Source organism: Nilaparvata lugens, chromosome 4 (genome assembly GCF_014356525.2).
Source record: "Nilaparvata lugens isolate BPH chromosome 4, ASM1435652v1, whole genome shotgun sequence".
NCBI classification, from domain to species: Eukaryota; Metazoa; Arthropoda; class Insecta; order Hemiptera; family Delphacidae; genus Nilaparvata; species Nilaparvata lugens.
In genome coordinates this window covers 44312363-44332887 of record NC_052507.1, presented here as the reverse complement: position 1 = coordinate 44332887, position 20525 = coordinate 44312363, and the positions used below count along the sequence as shown (strand labels likewise).

The 20525-nt window shown below is 38.2% G+C and overlaps 1 protein-coding gene across 3 annotated transcripts in view; it reads left to right on the top strand.

Moving 5' to 3' along the window:
- The window catches only part of LOC111056989 (autophagy-related protein 2 homolog B), a 113131-nt gene that overhangs the window by 66552 nt on the left and 26054 nt on the right, over window positions 1-20525 (top strand). For 2 of the 3 annotated variants that reach the window (XM_039427516.1, XM_039427518.1), the window contains 5 exons: window positions 876-1081; window positions 2370-2599; window positions 9010-9085; window positions 18502-18687; window positions 19535-19702. In XM_039427516.1, the coding sequence (XP_039283450.1) occupies window positions 876-1081; window positions 2370-2599; window positions 9010-9085; window positions 18502-18687; window positions 19535-19702 (866 nt within the window). The remainder of the gene's footprint in view (window positions 1-875; window positions 1082-2369; window positions 2600-9009; window positions 9086-18501; window positions 18688-19534; window positions 19703-20525) is intronic. The other variant, XM_039427517.1, reaches the window with a different exon arrangement.

The window sequence follows — 20525 nt, the reverse complement described above, 5'->3', positions numbered from 1 at the left end:
CGCCTTTGCCAAGTCCAGAAACACTGCTATAACTTTTTTACCACCATTATGTTTTTTTGTGATGGAATTTGTGAATTGTATCAGTGCATCCTCTGTACTTTTTTTTGCCTGGATCCGAACTGGAATTCATTCAGAACATTATTTACATTCAAATAGTCTACCAAGCGAATTTTTATTAATTTTTCTAAAATTTTCGAAAGATTACTTAGCAAGCTTATTGGTCTGTAATTACTAGCTACGTCTGGATCACCCTGTTTGAAAATAGGTTTTATTTTAGCGGGAAGGTTCCTGTGCAAAAACACATATTAAAAGACAGTGGTTCAGAAATAAGGTGTGCTATATTTTTAAGAGTTATACTACTGATGTTATCTACTCCAGGGCTAGAGTTGCTCTTCAACTGTTTTATTACACTTTCCACATCACAAGGGTTAACAGGTTTTAGAAAAAAAGAGTGAATACATTTTTTATGATTTTCGTTTATCTCATAATGTTTCTATTATTTCATTGTTTATATTTACATTATTTCATTGAAACATATACTACTGGAATTTTGTGTTATCAGTTGGCCCTACATTGGGCCAACATGTAGATGCGGCATAATGGTGTGACATGGAGATAACAGATTCTCTCATAAAACTTTTTACCAAATGTTACTATTTGAATAACACTGCAAGCATTTAAATAATTTTCCTTCACTATCTAGATAGTGGAGTAGTTTTTGTAATAAAAAAATCCAACGTAATAAAGAATCGATACTACTATTACTATATGGCAGTTACTTATTATTTGTATCTTTTCACTTGTTCAAGCTGAATTATTATTAATGTATTCACAAATTATTATTATATGAATTCATTTACATTTCTTTTGTTGAGCTATAGGATCGGAGAATAATCCTAACGGAGTGCAAGTGTTCTTCTTCCCGGATGAGAGGGGAGGCGGCATCGCCAGAGCCAATGAGGAGAAGAGCGGAGCCGATCCTGCGTGGTCACCCAACGACTGCAAGGACAGCGATAGCAGTGACAGCATGAAGGACTGGAATATTGTCGACAGCGAAGCGTTGGCCGGCTCTGGAATCATTGTGAGTTTTCAACAATTTCCAAGAGAATTACCATTTTTTATGATAGTTTTATCTTATTAAAGTTTTGGGGGAAACGCGAGTTGAACTTAGTCTAACTTTCAATCCAATCGAATGAATAACTTTTCATTGCCAAGTATAATAAATTCACAAATCAAAAATTATTATTCTGTTCTTGTAGAGGCTAGGATAAGAAGACTTGTGCTGCAGCCACGAATTCGAAAAAGATTTATTGATAAATTTTTAAAAAATAATACGAATACTGCAATTCAATTTCTATAAATTAATTGGATAGAAAATTAACTGTTAGCAATTTATTGAAAAATCAGTTGACAACTCTGGTGTAAATGGGGCTTGAGAGTGTTAACCTTGGCTGGTATTTAATGGTTTTATGAGTGATCGATGTAAAGATAAATCTTCATAATTATTAATGAATCATCTATTGAAGTAATCATCTATTATGAGCCTGATATTTTATAAGTAAATTACATATAGTAATATTGTTTAAAATTATGCTTGAACGTTTGTTTGTTCTAAACCTGATATCAGAATATTTTGATGTCGCAATGAAATATTGCTTCAAAATCATTAGCACACTGTAGTGAAAGGACCACGTTATAATGACAGTAATCGATTGACAATGGTGCTGTTATCCATGTCTATCATTCAAAAAAGCAGATAGTGCTTTCCTTTTCCAGTTCTGCAACGTTGTGAGATCGTGTTTTAACAATGTTGAGTTAATTAACAAAATATTTAACTTTTTCTATTTAATAATTGAAAAATATATTCTCTTGACGCATAAAATAACTATTTTAAACAAGAATAATAATAATAATAATAATATCGAGTGACCTGGCTGGCTCAGGTCTGGTGTCAGAGTTTTCAGGTCGCAACTGATCAATTTAAGGGCCTCTGACTTGACCTAACGACTGCTTTTTAGGCAGGGACCGACCGCTTAACGTGCCATCCAAAATACTGGAGTGGCCCGAGATAAATATCTTGCCCGGGCCGGGTTTTGAACCCGGGCCTCTGAATCATAAAGCCAGCATCTGATCCACTCGACTAAGGCCACTCCTTAAACAAGAATGAACAGACAATATTTCATCAAATATACCGGTGTCAGCTATCCTCTGTAGAAGGCAGCAAGGCTTAGAATCGGCACGCTGCTTTCCTGTCTTTCTTCACTGCCATTACAACGTGGACCTCACTATAGATCCATAGCCGATTTATCAAATCAAATTGTTATTTGTCTGAAAAACATGATGAAGCTGTAATATTGGTTGCATTGCAGCCTCCAAACGGTGTGCCAGTGGTGAGACACCTGACCAGTGCCACAGTGCGAGTGGTCGACAACCACTTCAGCAAACCCACTCACAAATCTGATCTGCTGAAGGCGCCATCTTCCTTCCCCCCGGCCATACTGCGCTATTGCTTGAGAGAGATGACGCTCGTCTGGCACATGTACGGCGGACACGATTTCGGAGTAGAACAGCCCAAAAAACATGTCACTATAACTGAAAAGTAATTGACTTTCTAAATTAAATTTCTACTTAAGAAGAGCTTATACTAGATTTCAGTTCAACAAATACTTTTAATCTTGTTTTTAGTGATAATCTCAAATTTATTATTATTTATGTCAAATAGTTCTAGTATATTGCAAATAAGTACAAGTAAATTACAACTTATTACATCTTATTACAAGTGGATACTACTATCTTTCTTGTTAATTGCAAATATATTGAAGATTATAAGTATGAGTTTTCTGAATAAGAAGAACAAGTAGATTACAATTGATAAAAATGTTCAAGTACTACTAGCGACGTGCAGTACTAGTGACGTATTAGTGACGTGAAGTACAGGAAATATTCAAAAAGTGTAAAAAATCACATAAATTCTAAGTGATAAGGTTATGTTTAAAAGATCTTAGCAATTTTGCCTGTGAAAAGTTGAAGAGTCTTTGAGCAAGGTGGAGATGCTTTGATAAGGTAACAAACTTCACAGATTGACCTAGATCAGTGACTTTATCTGTGAACTGCCACTCAGTTGAATATTGATATCCGCATGACGGCTGTTTTCCCACCAAACAGTGTAGCCAATGTAGTGCTTTTAGACTGAAAATTCCCTATCAAGATAGTGGATTATCTTCAACATCAAGCTGATAGTCAGCTGTTGATGTAGCATTATAGAGTTTGGAGAGCGGCGATTTTTGAATTGTTTCTGAGTTTGAACTGTCAACTTTTCACTACACCTTTACATACTTCTTAACTCAATACCACCATGTCTATCCAAATTTTTAAAACAAAAACAGGTAATAAAGCAATAAAGGTAGACGGTCACAGTTATAGAAAGGATCGAGATTTAGTAAATGGACAAGTTTCATGGCGTTGTTTAACGTTTGGTTGTTCTGCTTCTATGAAAACGAACAGTGGTATTAATAAAGCTATGGGAGCTTCAGGTACCCATAATCATTCAGTTTCGGATATCAACACAGGTTCACGAGTTTCAAACATGATACTACTCCCTCAAAATCACCAAATAAGATAATTGAGTTGTTATCGACTCCAAAATCGCGAGAGATGGATGTTAATACACATAACATTAGAACCGTTGGAGATAATGAGACTCTAAAATCGCGAGAGATGGGTGTTAATACACCCAACATTAGAACTGTTAGGGATGACGAGACTTGCAGTATACGTGAATTAGAGCTCTTTCAACAAAGAGATGACCTTATGAATATGGTGAGGGATTTAAAATTAGAAATGGAACAGTTGAAATCTGAAATTCAGAGTCAGAGTGAGGATTCGAATCAAATAATTAAGTCACTTGAGTACAAAAATGAATCTCTATTAGAAAGAGTGCAGTCAATGTCTACTTCTATTGAAGCATTGGAGGCGGATAACTTAGCTTTAAGAAATTAGAGAGTTGTGGAGCGAGGAGAAACTAATAAATGGAGGACCCTACATGACAAATTGTACGTAGAGTCGGAAAAGTATGAAGAAACACAGTCAAAAGGTGAAATCCCTAATTGTTGTAATAGGAGGTCGTCTAATCGAAAGACCAAGAATCAATCCGGACAATCTAATGCTAGTGTCACTTGTGAGGCTAAAATACATCATTACGCTGATAGTCAGGAGAGAAATTGTGTGTAGAGAGTTCATGAAGAATAACATCTACAATTTCACCTCTTTTGTAAAGCCGGGTGCGAAGTTCCGGGATGTCTTACCCAATAACTTTGATAGCTTTGGTGCAAAGGACTTTGTCATAATTCAAACCGGCTCAAATGATGTAAGCAAGAATGAGGCTGAAGATCTTCTAATAGCGTTGCGACGGAATTTGGCTGCACTGTATAGGACAAATGTTATTGTTTTTTCCAATTTCTCTTCGGTACGACCTGGCTGACTGGTCCTGTCGTCGCAATTAAGGAAACTAATAGGTCAATGTTGAAAATATGTAGCCTGTATCCACACGTAAAATTCATAGACATTAGTAACCTAGGACGAAGATTTTTCACAAGTCATGGATTGCACTTGAATGGTCTTGGAAAAGCGTATATAAGTGATAGGATTTTTAAGTATGTAGAGGATCATTTTTCATATTTGAGCTCATTTCCTCCCATTACTCTTCCACTTAATTCTTTTTTAGAAGAGTGGATGGGCAAAAATTTGATTCGAATTACACTTCTGTTGATACACATTCTGTGATTGGTGTTTGTTCTGATCAAATCAATTTAGATGCTCAATTTGATAGCAATAATTTTACACAACCCTTTTATAATGAACAGAATAATAGAATTGAAAAAAATTAAAATGGGTTTCATTAATATGCAAGGTTTAATAAGTAAGGAAGACTTGTTAAATGAGTTTGCTATTGATAACAGTCTTGATATTATTTGTGTGAGTGAACATTGGTGTAGAGAGTTTCAACTGTCTTTTTTAAAACTAGATGATTATTTTCTTTGTAATAGTTTTTATAGAACACTCCACATTCGAGGTGGAGTCGCAATCTTTATAAAAAATCAGTTGAGGATTTTGACCATTTGAATGTAGATTTTCTTTGCAGGGAGTTTGAATTTGAAGCCACATGTGTTATCAATCGTGTTTCCAAATTGATAATTACATCAATTTATAGATCTCCTAATGGTAACAGTAGAGTTTTCTTAGAACTGTTCAACTTCTTGCATGGGCTAGCATTTAAAAACTATCATTTATTCGTAGGTGGAGATGTGAACTCGGATTTTGACTTGAATAGAGATAGACGTAGTTCTTTTGAGCTAAAAAACTTATTAAGGCAATTCAACATGACTTTCACAAATGTCGTAAATACAAGAGAGTATCTTGGTCAAGATATGGTCTTGATTATATATTTACTAATATTAGGAGTACTGTTGTTTCAAATAAGGTTCTTCCTTTCCCGTACTCGGATCATGAGTTTCTGACCATTGAATCTGTTGAGCTTGCACATAGTAGTAATGTTAAAAGTTATAATACCGAATCAAAGCTAGTAAAAACAAGACCTATGACTGCAGACAAAATAAATAAATTTAGAAATTCGTTGTATAGTACTGACTGGTCTGATATATATAGTAAAAAGGAACCAGCTTATGATTTGTTTTCATATTTCTTTTCTAAATAAAGAATATTGAGAATATTCAACTATAACATTCCTGAAAGAGCTTGTAAAGTTTTCTACAATAGAGGCAAACGGAATAAGAAAAACAGCTGGTACAGTTCACAGTTGGCAGCCCTAAAGCAGCGAATGTTTTTACTAATGAGTCTAAATGATAAGTTCAAAACTGCCGAAACAAAATCGGCTTATATAGAATGTAGAAATAGTTATAAGAAATCAATAAGAGAAGCAAAAAAATCTATAACACTGAATACATTGAAAAATAAAAAAAACAGGTGTTAGGCTGCATGGAAAATTATAAACACAGTTGCTGATAATAATGTTAATGCTAGAAAGAGTGTTCCTCTGCATCCAGATGTTCTAAACAATTATTTTATTCAGTCTGTTGAAGATATTCAAGACTCATTGAATGGACCAGGTAGATTTTCATTGGATCTAGAATCTGTTAAGGGACCCAGTATGACTGCTAACTTTAATTTCTGTGAAGTGCTCCCTGAACATGTACAGAAATTGTCAAAGGTTTTAAATCTTCTAATAGCTGTGATATTTACGGCATGTCTGTCAACTTATTAGGGGAGGTGATAAATAGTTTGAGTGAAGCCTCTTACTCATTGTCTAAATAAATGCTTAGCGGAAGGAGTATTTCCAGAGGAGCTCAAGAAGTCGAGGGTGGTGCCTATTTACAAAAAGGGTGATAGAAATTGTCCAAGTAGTTATCAATATATATATATATATATATATATTATATATATATATATATATATATATATATATATATATATATATATATATTTATTGTATTGTTCTAGCAAAAATACTTGAAACTATAGTATACTAGCCGTCAGGCTCGCTCCGCTCGCCATATCTGTCTAGCCAGGGGGCTCCGCCCCCTGACCCCCGACTGGATCGTCCAAAAATGAGATCAGCAGGCTCGCTTCGCTCGCATGTATTTTTCATTTGAGCATGCTTCATTCCATCAGAAAGTCAAAGTACTGAAAAAACGCAGAAAAGCTGAGAAAAACGCTGATATTGGGCGTATCTTTGATGAAATATTAAAGTCACCGCATCACAAAATTTTTAGACCCTAGCTAAACCTCTTTACCAAATTTAAACATTTTCTGTCTATTACTTGATGAAAGAACTGAGAAAACGCAAAAATTTGGGCGTATCTTTGGCGTTATTTCAAATTCCTTCTAACACAACATTAACACCCCAGCTGAGCTTCTGTAGTAAATTTTAACATTTTCTGTTTATTTGTTCTTGATAAAGCTGAGAAAGCGCAAACAACGCTGGAAAAACGCAGAGTTTGGGCGTATCTTTGACGTTATTGCTACTTCCTTCTAACACAACATTATTACACACTAGCTGGGCTTCTGTACTAAATTTGAACAATTTCTGTTCATTTGTTCTCGATAAAGCTGAGAAAACGCTGGAAAAACGCGGATTTTGGGCGTATCTTTGGAAATTTTTCCAAATCCGTTCTTATCGCGTCTCTAAAGGGCCAACTGAACATACCTACCAAATTTAAACGTTTTTGGTCCGGTAGATTTTTAGTTCTGCGAGTGAGTCAGTCAGTGAGTGAGTGCCATTTCGCTTTTATATATATAGATAATCGACTGTCTGAACATTTTGAGCGTTTAAATATCATAGCACCTTCTCAATTTGGCTTTAGAAAAAATAAATCTACTGTAGATGCTCTTCTCAAATTAACTAAGAGTGTATTGCAAGCATTTGAACAGGGAAACTATGCTCTGGCCACCTTCTGTGACATAAGTAAGGGATTCGACTGTGTTGATCATACGATCCTCTTGGAAAAGATGAGCTATTATGGAACAGGTCAGAATGCTCTCAAATTTTTAAAGTCCTATCTTATGAATCGTAGTCAACTAGTAACTGTAGGTAGCATTAGCAACAAGTCGTCTTTGTTGAAGGTTGAGTCGGGTGTGCCACAAGGCTCGATACTTGGTCCTTTCTTATTTTTGGTTGCGATCAATGACATTTCAGCTTTCGTTAAGACCGATACAATTTTGTATGCAGATGATACCACTTTCTTCAACCTGGACAGTGATCTGAACATTCTGAGCCAGGAAAGCAAACACACTATGGAAAAAGCATCTCTATGGTTCAATGCGAATAGCTTTGTTCTTAATAACAGTAAAACTGAACAACTTAATTTCAAATTAAAAAGATGACCTCCAGTGAATAATCTAGCAAGTATGAAATTTTTAGGGATTCTTATGGACTCAAAGCTTACATGGGAGCCACATATCAAATATGTCAGCTCAAAGCTCAGCAGAGTAATTCATTTGCTCAAAAGTCTATCCGGTGCAGTACTTATGAAATATTAAATATTTATAGAACGGCCTATTTTTCTTTCTTTCATAGTAGGTATAATATCTTATGGCCTCATCCTTTAGGGTAATGCTTCTCAGATTAATGATGTTCTACTCATTCAAAAGAAAGCTTTAAGAACTATAACTTACTCATCATATCATGAGCATTGCAAACCATTGTTCATTAATCAAAAAAATCCAACTGAAATGAACTTGTATGTATATTATGTCCTCATTTATACCCGTAAGAACCTGTCCTGCCTGCAGTTAAGAAGTGATGTTCATTCAATTAACACAAGCTACAGAAATTGGCATTGATATACAGCACCAAAGACTGACAAAATCTCTAAATAGTTTTGAGATCACAGGACAAAAACTGTTCAACAAACTGCCTTCCCATTTACATAATGTGTCACAAAAGATATTAAAACAAAAGATATATAGTTGGCTAGTATTAAATCCGTTTTATAAATTGACTGAATTTGATGAGTGCCTAGTAAATATATGTTAGTAAATAATTAGTACCTATCTATAAATGTTGGTTAGTCTGATTATCTTCTTATCTAAATTCAACTTCTCTTCATTACTCAACTGTGATACTATAGTAGAAATGTCCAAATGTATTTTATTGTTGTTGTTGTTACTCTATTTGTTAATATTAACCATCATTACATGAGCATTGTGTGTATACTACTGTAGAAGTGTGTGACTTGAACTTATTGTTGTTATGTTATAGATTGACGTTGTCTATGCTGTAAAGGCTTTTCGACAATAAAATTATATTTATTTATTTGCAGGTCATTGGGCTTAACCTATCCACAGCCATGTCATAGTTATTACAATAGCGAATTTTTTGTAGTACAGTAGGATAAATAGCATTTCAGTGGTGATCTTCAAGTAGTGGATTTAAATTAAGTTTTATCAAAAATGCATTTCCTATAATATTCCTTTTTCACTTTCATTTTTCAGAGACAAATCGACTGATGCAGCTAGAAGAAACAGTGTTGACACCAATGTTGCTTTCTCTTCTTCCAGGCCTCAAGAGGTGAGAATTCCTATTAATATCATTGAATGTTTGGTTTATCTTCTACTATTGACATTTTTATTTTCAAGTTAGAATTAATTGAGTTGAAAGATCTTATTTCCAGGTACATAAATCGTTGATAATTAAATTGAAAATCTTTCGCAAAAAAATGGTCAGATTGCTAGTCAATCCTTTTGCTTTTCATATTTGTTTAAAATATTTACTTCTAGTAGCTGCTTATTTCTAAAACTCGTTTTGCTATTATTGTGTTGTGGATTATTGCAAACACAATGTCTATTGTATCAAATTCCCAATAGTCCAGGCGATAAATGCTCAAAAGAGGGTTCAGAGCAGTGGCGGCTCGTCCTATGTGTTCAATGGTTTATTGAACCCCCAGAATTGAACCAACTCCTATAGAATGATGAATTCTACTCATATAATTATATTTTTATTTTATACTCATGAAATTACATCACAAAATGTTTATCTACGTAAACTTAACGTCGATGTTTTGCGGCCGGTGCCGGAGTGGCTTGCTTGAAACAGCACCGAATGGCATGACGAAACGGGAGGTGGTTGAAAGCAGTGTTCATTTCCCGATGTGAACCCAAAAACACGGCTGGGTGAGGTAGTGGAACAGAGGAGGGGAATCGGTTTGCTAGCACTGATTTGGTTCACAATCCTGTCTGAACCACATTTCCACGAGTTCATCCGAAAGTAGCCGAACCTAACCGAGGCAAGTGAAGCATTCGGTAAACCACGGAATGAATCTTGAGTATTCGTGATACGGATTCAGTAGCAGTGCCATCTTGAATATAACCAATAAATTCAAATTTGGTGGCAGTAAACAGTAAAAAAGCGGTAAACAAGATGTAGAAAGCGTTTAGCATGACAGTTTTGAGGTTATACGGTACGGTTTCGGGTATATACTGTATAAAGTTGTGATAGATTTCACTGCATTTTTTGTTATATAAATTTGTTTTGAGTGTTGAAGAATATGGACTAGTAATTTCTAGTGTGTCTCGTGTATTCGTTAGTATTTCTAGTATGTCCATTTTGTTTTAGTGAGAGTGTGAATATAATTTATTGTGTTAGGTACCGTAACAGCATTTTGATGAATAAATATGAATAAGGTTCAGTATTTATTAAAGACAAACATTATTAATATTGAGGATAGGTGTAAAATAAAACATGATGGTAGATTAACTCCCAAAGTAAAAATTAAACAATAAAAATATAAACAGGACAAAAAATCTATATTTGTAGAAAATATGCTTAATCTTTCGGGGGTAATACCTTAAAATTATTATTGATTACCTTTACACTTGATTATGCTCAATACTATATATCCTCTTGACCTCTATCCTCAATAGATCATGAGGTTGAACCCCCAAGCTAAAAGATCACGAGCCGCTACTGGTTCAGAGAGAAATGTTTGGAAGACAGTTTTTGACCCCGCAGCTCTGTTTAGGGTTGTAAGGAGGTAAGCATGTCGACAGTCCCCACTCCTACCCACATAGTGCATTATTTTCCGCATATATATCTTGAAAACTATGCATCTTACAGACATCTAGAAAATGATTATATTTATCACAAAACTACTAGAAAATACTCTTGTTGGAAACTTATCAATTTCAATTTATTTCCAAAAAAAAACATAATACACGAATATGAAATACAACATAATTATTTTGGAATCCCCCTACTAGACTATACATCTGTGTGGGAGGGGGGGAAGTTCCACGTTATTACATAAGCTTAATCTGCTCATAGAAGTTAGAAGTAAATTATAGAGAATACACTCATAATGTAGATTTATTAGAAATATTATTAATTCTACATTGTTGAAAAACGATCTGGAAACAAAGCAAAGCGAGAATTAGATAGCGCTATCCGCTTTGTTGAATGATAGACAAGGATAGCAATACCATTGCTAATCATATTTTGATTATAAAATAGATAATCAGTCAAACCGGTTATATCAATGATAAAATAAATACCAATCAATTGTCTGGAAACTGAAGACGTATTGGTCACCGAACATAACAAGATTGGAGTAGTTCTTCTGATGTTTTCCAACCAATCTGGTACAGCTACCAAACTAAGCGCCTCTGCTTCACTAATCACCCCTGGCACATTTCTGTACAAAATATGGGCCAGGTATGAAGGATTTGTCAATTCAGAGCCGTGAATCAGCTGAGGTATCTCAAAGTTGTAATTGGATCTGTGGCGAGTTGAGTAGCTATGGTTCACTATTTCTCCTAGAAGTTCCGTTTTGTATTTTTTGATGTGGATCAACAAAGATCTAATAAAAAGCTGTCTAACATTCAGTACGGGAATTTCGATAAACAATATTGTATTGTATTGTTGGGTATCTAATAGATCTTTGGGTGACTGCAAGAGGCTCAATGACTGAGGAGGAAGCCCCTCCCCAAGCTAGAATTTCATATAGTATTATAGATTGGACATAGGCAAAGTAAACTACTTTGCACTGATCCACACTGAGAACATTACTCAGCTCTGAGAATGCGTGAAGCAGCTTTCTGAACCTATTCTTAGTACACTGGACATGTTGTACCCAACTCATCTTGGAATCCAAGACAACGCCCAGGTATTTATAATGATCAACGCGCTCAATCATACTACAATTACATCCAGCAGACCTGGGATTATTACAAGAATGCATCGTTAGTGTTACTGAGCTGTATCAGCTTGATTACTTGTAACTATTGGCATGAACTTCGTTTTTCCACATTTACTGTCAGGCTATTTTGGTCAAACCAGTTCTTTATTTTTGCCAAATCAATATTGAAGCATTCATGTAGGCCTCCTCCCAAGTGCTCCCAATAGACACTACCTACTGCTGTGTCATCAGCAAACATATACAACTCACCTTCAACTACTAATTTTGACAGATTGTTGATATACATTAGGAATAGCAGTGGCCCAAGGGTGTTTCCCTGGACTACTCCTTACTCAACATTTTCTTTATCACTATTTTCAACATTTATACTGATATGGCGGAAGGTGTGGCTCGTTCATCAATTGGGCTAGTCAGTCGGGTCGAGCGAGGGGTTTGTTACCACTGTCTGAAAAACAATGGCTTTTGGTGGCCCTGAAAAGGGCCAAGTTTGTTGCTGGTGACCCTGAAAAGGGACCAAGATTGTTGCTGGTGGCCCTAAAAGGGACCAAGGCAGGCTAGATGTTTAGTAGTCGTCGACTGGCGCAATACCACGCCGCGCGAGGGTCCCGGCAGGTCCGTCTGGTGCGAGAGCAGGTCGGCAGGGGCTCAAGTCAATGGTTCGCAGTCTCCACTCTGGTTTACCCGGCAACGGAGAGGGCTGACCGGGTGATCTACTAGCCAGAGGTCGTGCCGAATCTCCGCCGGGAGGACCTCCTCGACCACTTCCTCGTTTAGAAGGGGCCTTCGTTCAAACCCCGAGCAGGCAGGGTCGTAGGCTTCCGCTGCACACACTCCGATGTCGGTTCGGCACCCAACCCGCGCATCCAGAACCGCGCGCCAGTTGTTAGGCTGGGGCGCTAAGTCTTGGGCGCAGCTGGCGCGGCGGTGTACAGCCTCAGCCTCTCCTCCACCTGGCGAAGCTGACGTAGGGCCCTCCTCTTCTGGATTCGGCGGCCGGCTCGGTTCCTCCTAGGCATCGGCTGGGTAGTAGACAAGGAGGCCTCCTCAGGTTGCGGTTAGTCTCGCCGTGGTTCCCTCATTGGCCTGCTCGCTGCTCTGCTCCTGGTCTCGGTAGTGGTCTCGGCTGGTGGTCTCTTCTGGCTCTTCAGTGGAAGGCTGCTAGTGAGCAAGTGCTATCGAGGGTAGCTGAGTAGCCCCCTTTTATTCACAGTCCCCGAGTTCACCTGCGCTGCTATTGGCCGGCGGTGCTCGGCCAATAGAAACGCAGGAACGGGTGGCGGCGACTGAGGCGCACCCTGGTGGCGGGTGGGTCAACCACTCATTTGGTTGATGCGTGGCGTGGGGAGCAGAGCAGAGCGGCAGGCTGAAAGGTAGCGAACGCGAGGGAGGTATCAATTCATACTGATTGCTGCCGATTGTGAAAGTAACTCTTGAACCATCGAAGAGAGTTATTTTTTATCCCCAATGATTCAAGTTTTTTATTAGAGTATCAACTGTCAACTGTATCAAAGGCTTTTACCAAGTCAAAAAAAGGTTATCAGCACTTTTCTTCTTAATTTAATACTGCTTGAGATAGCCCTAGACATATTGAAAAGAGTATCAGATGTGTTTTTGGACTTTTGAAAACCATACTGTGAGTTGGAGATGAGATTGTTCTCATTTAAATTTCGATTTCAGCGAGGAAAATCCACTACTGATGCTGTTAATGAGTTCCTGTTCAAAATTTATGACGCCCTGGATAACAATGAATGGCTTTAGGTTTATTCATCGATCTGCAAAAAAACATTCGATAGTCTTGATCACGATATCTTGATGGAAAAGATTTATCACTATGGATTCAGAGGATCTGTATTTGATTGGATGAGATCGTTCATAACAGGTAGATCGCAGGTGGTCGAAATTGAAGCAAAATCCCGTAATGTGGAAAATTATAAATACAGATCCAATTGCAGTAAATTGAAGAGAGGAGTACCACAGGGAACAATAATTTCACCTATATTATTCTCCTTATTCATCAAAGATCTCCCTAGTAATATACCAGGAGCCAGTAGTGTATTGTTCGCCGATGATGCCAACTTTGTCATCATAGGTGATACTATCCAGGAGATGCAGAGTGGGGGAGAACAGGTTGTAGAGAGTATTCGAAATTGGTGTGAAGCAAATCAAATCAAGGTGAATATTGAAAAGAACTGCTATCTCAGTTTCTCCATAAATCATTTCAACGCTCCTGACTCTTTCTACTTCGAGATGGACTTGAAGCAGGTCAAACCAGCAAATGTCTGCAGCTTCCTGGGTTTGAAGATGGATTCTGAGACGACTTAGTAAGGCCACATTCGCAATTGCTACACTAGCAAGAACAATGCATCAGCAGATAGTCTTCTCCGCATACTATGGATACTTTCAGTCTCTTCTTACCTACGGATTACTCTTTTGAGGCACGTCACCGAAAATTATCACAGTATTCAGAACACAAAAAAGAGTAATGTTCAAAATACCGCCTGGAACTCCATGTAGAGAATTATTCCGAGCAACAGGGATGCTCACACTACCTTGCCTGTATATTCTGGAGTTTGTAGCATTTGGTCTCAACCATGCATCGACGTGGACAAGAGGTGCTGACCTACACAATTATAACACACACTCAAGGAACACCTATCGAATACAACAACATAGGACATCGTTCTACGAGAAAAATCCAATTCATATGAGCCAAATAATGATCAACTCCCTGCCGCACCACCTTAAGGACATTGACAATATAGTGCAGCTCAAGAAAAAATTTAAGGACTTGCCGGCTGATGAGTGTTTTTATGACACGAATGACGTTTTGTTGTGATTTTTTTGTTTTGTAATATGTAATGATTGCCAAACAATTTCATTGTTGTACATGCAATGAGTAATAAATTCAAATTAAAATTTTAGATAATGTTGTCAACAAAGAAATAGGTCTCCTATAATAATTGGAGAATATGCCTTTGGGACCTGATTTATAAATAGGTATTACCCTTGCTTTTTTGAGAGCGCAAGGAAAGTGTCCAACTAGAATGCTTATGTTTATGTTTATGTTTTGAAGGGACGGATTCAAGATCCAAAGATTCGAGGAACATCACACATCAACCGAAGCTTATTGTGTGTCCCAAAAGTATGTTAGTTAGGCAAACCAACTCCCGTGTCCTTTACAAGATTCAGGAGTTTCTTCCCTATACCAACATCCCATTCATCACCTGGTTGCTCGCAGCCAAAAAGAGCCCTTCTTCTAGCTCCAAGACTTCTGCAATCCAGTATGATATGCTTAGCAGTCTCTTCAGACTGATTACAAAGCCTACACATCTGGCTTTCATTTCTGAGTCCAATTGTGTGGAGATGTTTCCTGAAGTGGCCATGTCCAGTTATCAGGGCAATTACCTGCTTGACCTGACCTCTACCCAGACTCACCAGCCACCAGGTGAAGCGAGGGCTTTTGTCTGCCAGCAGTCGTTTGCCAAGTGCTTGACCAGGGTGACCCTGCCATTGCTGGTGGTGTAAGTCCCTGGACCATTTATTTATTGTGTGGAAGGCAGTTGTTTCACTTATGCCACAGCCCGGCTCTGGGCCAAGGAATGGCATACCAGAACCCCGCTTAGCAAGCTCATCTGCACGCTCATTACCTCCTATGCCTACATGGCCAGGTACCCAACCAAGATGCACAGAGTTGAGCGTTGCAAGCCTGCTGAGCGTTTTGTGGCACTCCCACACCAATTTGGACTTGATTTCATTGGAGTCAAGAGCCTTGAGGGCTGCCTGACAGTCTGACAGGATTACTATATGCTTATTGCAGTAGCGCCTGGCAATGCCTATGTTGGCACAAGCCATGTTGCCCCAAATCTCTGCCAGAAAGATGGTGCAGTGTTGTCCCAGACTTGCATAGACTTGTGTTCTAGGTGAATCACTGTACACCCCATAGCCAGATTTCCCTTCAATGAGAGAACCGTCTGTGTACCAGACAAGGCTGCCTCTTTTGGGATGGGGCCCTTCCTCAGACTTCCACTCCTCTCTGAAGCAGAATTTAACAGAGAAAGGTGTAGTAAAAACCAACTCCGTGCTCATGACATCTGACGTCATCTCAAGCACAGGGCTGTGAGCAACAGCTTTGGTGATTGTGCAGTGGCCTGTTCCAGACAGGCCTTATCTCCATTGGCCTACAACTTTCAGTCGATAGGCTGATTTCCGTACCTCTGCCATAATAAAAATGTTCAATGGCAGTAAGCCAAGAGCAACTTAAAGAGTTGCTGACGGGCTGCTCCTGAAAGCTGCAGTGACTAGAAGTGTTTGCATCCTTTGTAGACTTGTGAGTTTGGCTGTGGCTGTAAATGTCCACCAGACTAGTGATCCATAAGTTACCTGAGGCCTTATTACTGCCTTGTACAGCCACAGAGCTATGTGAGGCTTTATCCCCCACATGGAGCCTGCAAATCTTCTTGTCGTCATAAGCGCCCATTTAGTTTTATGCAGTGTATTGTTTAAATGATTGTTCCAAGTCAGCTTTGAGTCAATGGTCAGCCCTAAATATTTGACTGTACTTGATACTTCAAGCCGTGTAAATCCAAGTTTCAACCTGGAGAGAGACTCCAGGCTCTTTTTCCTTGTAAATGGAATGACTGCAGTCTTTGAGGTACTTATACTTAGTCCCTCTCCAAAACACCATTCATTGACAGTTTTGAGGTTGACGTTCATGACGTCAGCAACAATGTTGGTGAACTTTCCCTGTACCATGAGGACTATGTCATCAGCATACTGAACTTGTGAGTTCATTAAGGAGACCATCGACCACAAGGTTCCACAGAAGAGGTGAAAGCACACCTCCCTGCGGACAGCCCCTCGCAGGCGCAATCACCATCGACTCACCTTGAAGATCAGCCATGATTCGCCTGGAGCAGAGCATGGCCTCAACCCAACTACATATGGCAGGCTCAAGACCACGCCCCTGGACAGCTCGGACCATGGCCTTGTAAGTGACATTGTCAAATGCGCCCTCAATGTCCATGAAGGCACACAGGGCAATCTCCCTGGCAGCAAGGCTGTCCTGCTCACAAGCTGATGCAGGGCTGTTTCACAGGACTTGCCAGGCTGATAAGCATGCTGATTCCTGTGGAGGGGAGTGTCTGAAAGCATTCCCTTCCTTAGATGTCTTTCCACCAGTCTTTCCAGCGTCTTCAAGAGAAACGATGTGAGATTGATGGGACGAAATGATTTTGCAGTTGAGTAGTCTGCTCTTCCTCTCTTTGGAATGAAGACCACTCTACTGAGACACCAGGCTTGAGGGATGTACCCATAGGCTAGACTTGCTCTAAAAAGTTCACACAAGAGAACTATTAGAGCTTCTGGTCCTTGTTGCAGCATAGCTGGTATTATGCCATCCCCCCAGGAGATTTGAAGGGGCCAAACTTGGATATGGCCCATTTAACTTTGGAGAGTGTGACAATTCGCCTGGCTAAAGTCCAGCTTCCACGATCAGCTCTCGGCCATGAGCTCATTTCGCTATTGCCAGACATGCCTGAGCAATCACTCTCGAAGGTACAGTCTGGAAAGTGAGTCTCAAGAAGAAGTTTGAGACTTCCATAAATTCCAGTGGTATATTGTCCCCCTGGCGACCTAAGAGTTCCCAAGAGGCCAATTGGGCTTAAAGCTAAAACACGCTGCAGTCTCGCTGCTGCGCTGAGACTGTTTACCTCTTGTGTAAATTGTCTCCAGGAGTTTTCTTTAGCTTTCTTGATTGCAAGACTGTATTCTGTCAGTGCCCTGTGGTATGGCTCCCAAATACGGCTCCGTTTGCAATGGTTATGAAGCTTCCTTATAGCCGCCCTTTTGCGGTCAAGGTCAGCAGTCCACCACTTAGTATTGGTGTGACTCTTTCCCCGCCGCAATGGGCAACTGTCCTGAAAGCAGCTCATGATTGCATTCTGAAGGTCAGAAGCAATCTGATCAATGTCTGCAAAGCAGGTAACCCTCCTGCCCAGTGACCCAAGTTGAGACAGAAGGTCAGACTTATAGAGTGACCAATCTGTTTTCCTCGGATCCCGATAGCAGGAAGAGCCACCCTCGCTTTGCATGTCGAAACAGACATACCTCTGTATGCTTAATGTATACCTAGAATGCTTAAATTGACTATATGTAGGATAGGATGTATTAATATGTCAATATTGTCTTCATTTATCAAGTTTCCATATCAAGCTTCATTTTTGTTTCGGTAGTTTTTTCGGTTGAACGCATTGTTCCGAAATTAAATAAAAGCGTATAGCGAAAATTTGAATAATTAACTTGTTCATCTTATGTTAGAAACTGCTGCCAAACACCTGTTTTTGTTTTGCTTGAATTTCTTCCTCGTCCGTTGATATGTTCGTTCCCACATGATCGACTCGACACACTTTTCCTGTCGTTAGAGGCCGACCTAAGTTGCATAGTTTTCGAGATATGCGATAAACTAAAAAATTTTGGTTTTAAACAAAAAAAAAACTTTCAACCACCCCACCCACTCAGCACACACAGTGGGTAGGGGTGGATACTTTCGACATGTTTATCTCCTTACTACTCTAAACGGAGCTGCGGGGTCGAAAATTGTCTTCCAAACATTTGCCTCTATAAGCCATAGTTGACTGGAACAAGTAAGTCTTCAATTATTTTCTATACTCCAACCAAAACTATTCTGTCAAAAATAAAAAATTGATTGGCAGTAAGTCATTAAAATACAAACGCATGAATAAAATAGAATGTGATGCTTGTGTGATTCACTTATTTATTTCATTGTTTATTGAAGGTGAATATCAACTCGGATAGTAGAGGACATCAGCGCTACTCCCCCCACCACCGAAACTCACTGCATGGCGTCCATGATCACAATCAACGGCCTCCAAACAAACTCTGCAATATCCCTTCACGCTGGCAAGATAGGGGCGGCAAAGGTAGACAGCATGATGTTCTCATGGAGCTGCAACTGAATAAAGTGGGTCCAACCAACTCTCAAATTTATAAATCACTTCTCATATTCTATTAAACATCTAAGATTAGACAATTATGAATCAATAACATTTTAAGGGTCCACAGCCAACTTTGACGTCATTGTCAAGGATTTAATTTTACTTTTTATCAAGTGAAAATCGTTTATAAGATGTTGGACAATAATTGTATTGTTGGACAGCAATTCAATTGATTATTGGAAAAAATTCAAGAACAGAAGTTTCTGGTCCACCCCTGTCTTATGAAGCCTTTATTATAATTCAATAAATGCTTAAACATTCAAATTATTTCAATTTCGTTGAAGTAAATGAATCTGATAACATCAAGCAACTATCATCATTATTATCATTATTGTTAGGTGTTTCATTAACAAAATTTCCGTGTTGAATTATAGATTAATTAACTCTATCCAAAATTAGGTTTCCTCCTTTGAAATCTGAAAAATGAACATACTGCACAATTTTTGAAACTCGAAAGTTGTTTCTTTGGCGATAGTGTTTGACAAATTGAAATTTTAGTGTTTCCGGCTCCCTTTGAACTCTCAACTTACAAAGGTTCAAAATGATCATTTACTTCTAATTAAATTTTGGGGGTGAAGCTATTAAATGAACAAAAATGTTGATTTCCAAAGATTCAAAATGATCATTTACTTCCAATTAAATTTTGGGGGTGAAGCTATTGGTAAGAATAAAAATGTTAACATGAACTTACATTCACATTGTTTATGTGAAAATTCTGGATTGAAAGAAGTTTCAAGCGATTGTCTGTTTCTTTCGTAATTATCGTATTATTTATCTACATCATCTAATTGATTAAATTAATAATGTTTTCAGGTGAGATTTCAGTACGATGTGTTCAGTAAAAACGCTGAAACGGCTTCCAGGCAGGTTTTGTTAATTCAGGAGTTTGAAATCAGAGATCTGCTGGCTTCATCCGAAATGAACAAGTTCCTCTACCAATACTCTAGCATTGATTGTCCGAAGCAGTCCAGTGCTAACATGGTAATAATTCGTTCATTACTAAGTATTGCATTTCAATGTTGCCGTAAAATATTGCGTATTAGAATAATCCTTAGATAGAAGCAAATTGCAATATTTTCTTACCCTTATTTCATAAAACGTTTAGCTTCTAAGTTACTGTACATTCAACTTACTACTACCAGAATAATGCAAGCGATACAGGTTACAGGTCACTCTCATCTATTTTCATTTTGTTTTTTACTGGCTTGCTTAGACTTAACTGTATCAACCCTACACCTACAATATTCACAACTAATGCTTAAAGTTGGTACTACAAATTCTAGTTGGTGCAACTCAGCACTGAAAATCAATAATTCACATCGAATATCTTCGTAAATGTCTATTCTTATTCCCGTACTTTATTTGATAGTCATTACTACAGTAATGTAAATTAGAATATATCTTCTTGGATATATGGGCGAAAAAAGTTTTTCAGGCTCAAGCTTTTTAATCTATATATATATAAAAGTGAAATGGCACTCACTCACTCACTCGCAGAACTAGAAATCTACCGGACCAAAAACGTTCAAATTTGGTAGGTATGTTCAGTTGGCCCTTTAGAGGCGCACTAAGAAATCTTTTGGCAATATTTTAACTCTAAGGGTTGTTTTTAAGGGTTTAAAGTTTGTCTTTTAGCATGTATATTCTTCTTCTCCCAATCTCTTAATTATAATTGAAATTTCCATATCATATGTTAATATAGAACTATAATCTAGATAGAGTACCTCTTGGAAACAGTTGTTAACTGGCAACTAAATTAATAATTTTGTCAGGTTGGCTTTAAGTTGAGTTGACTTTGTTAGGT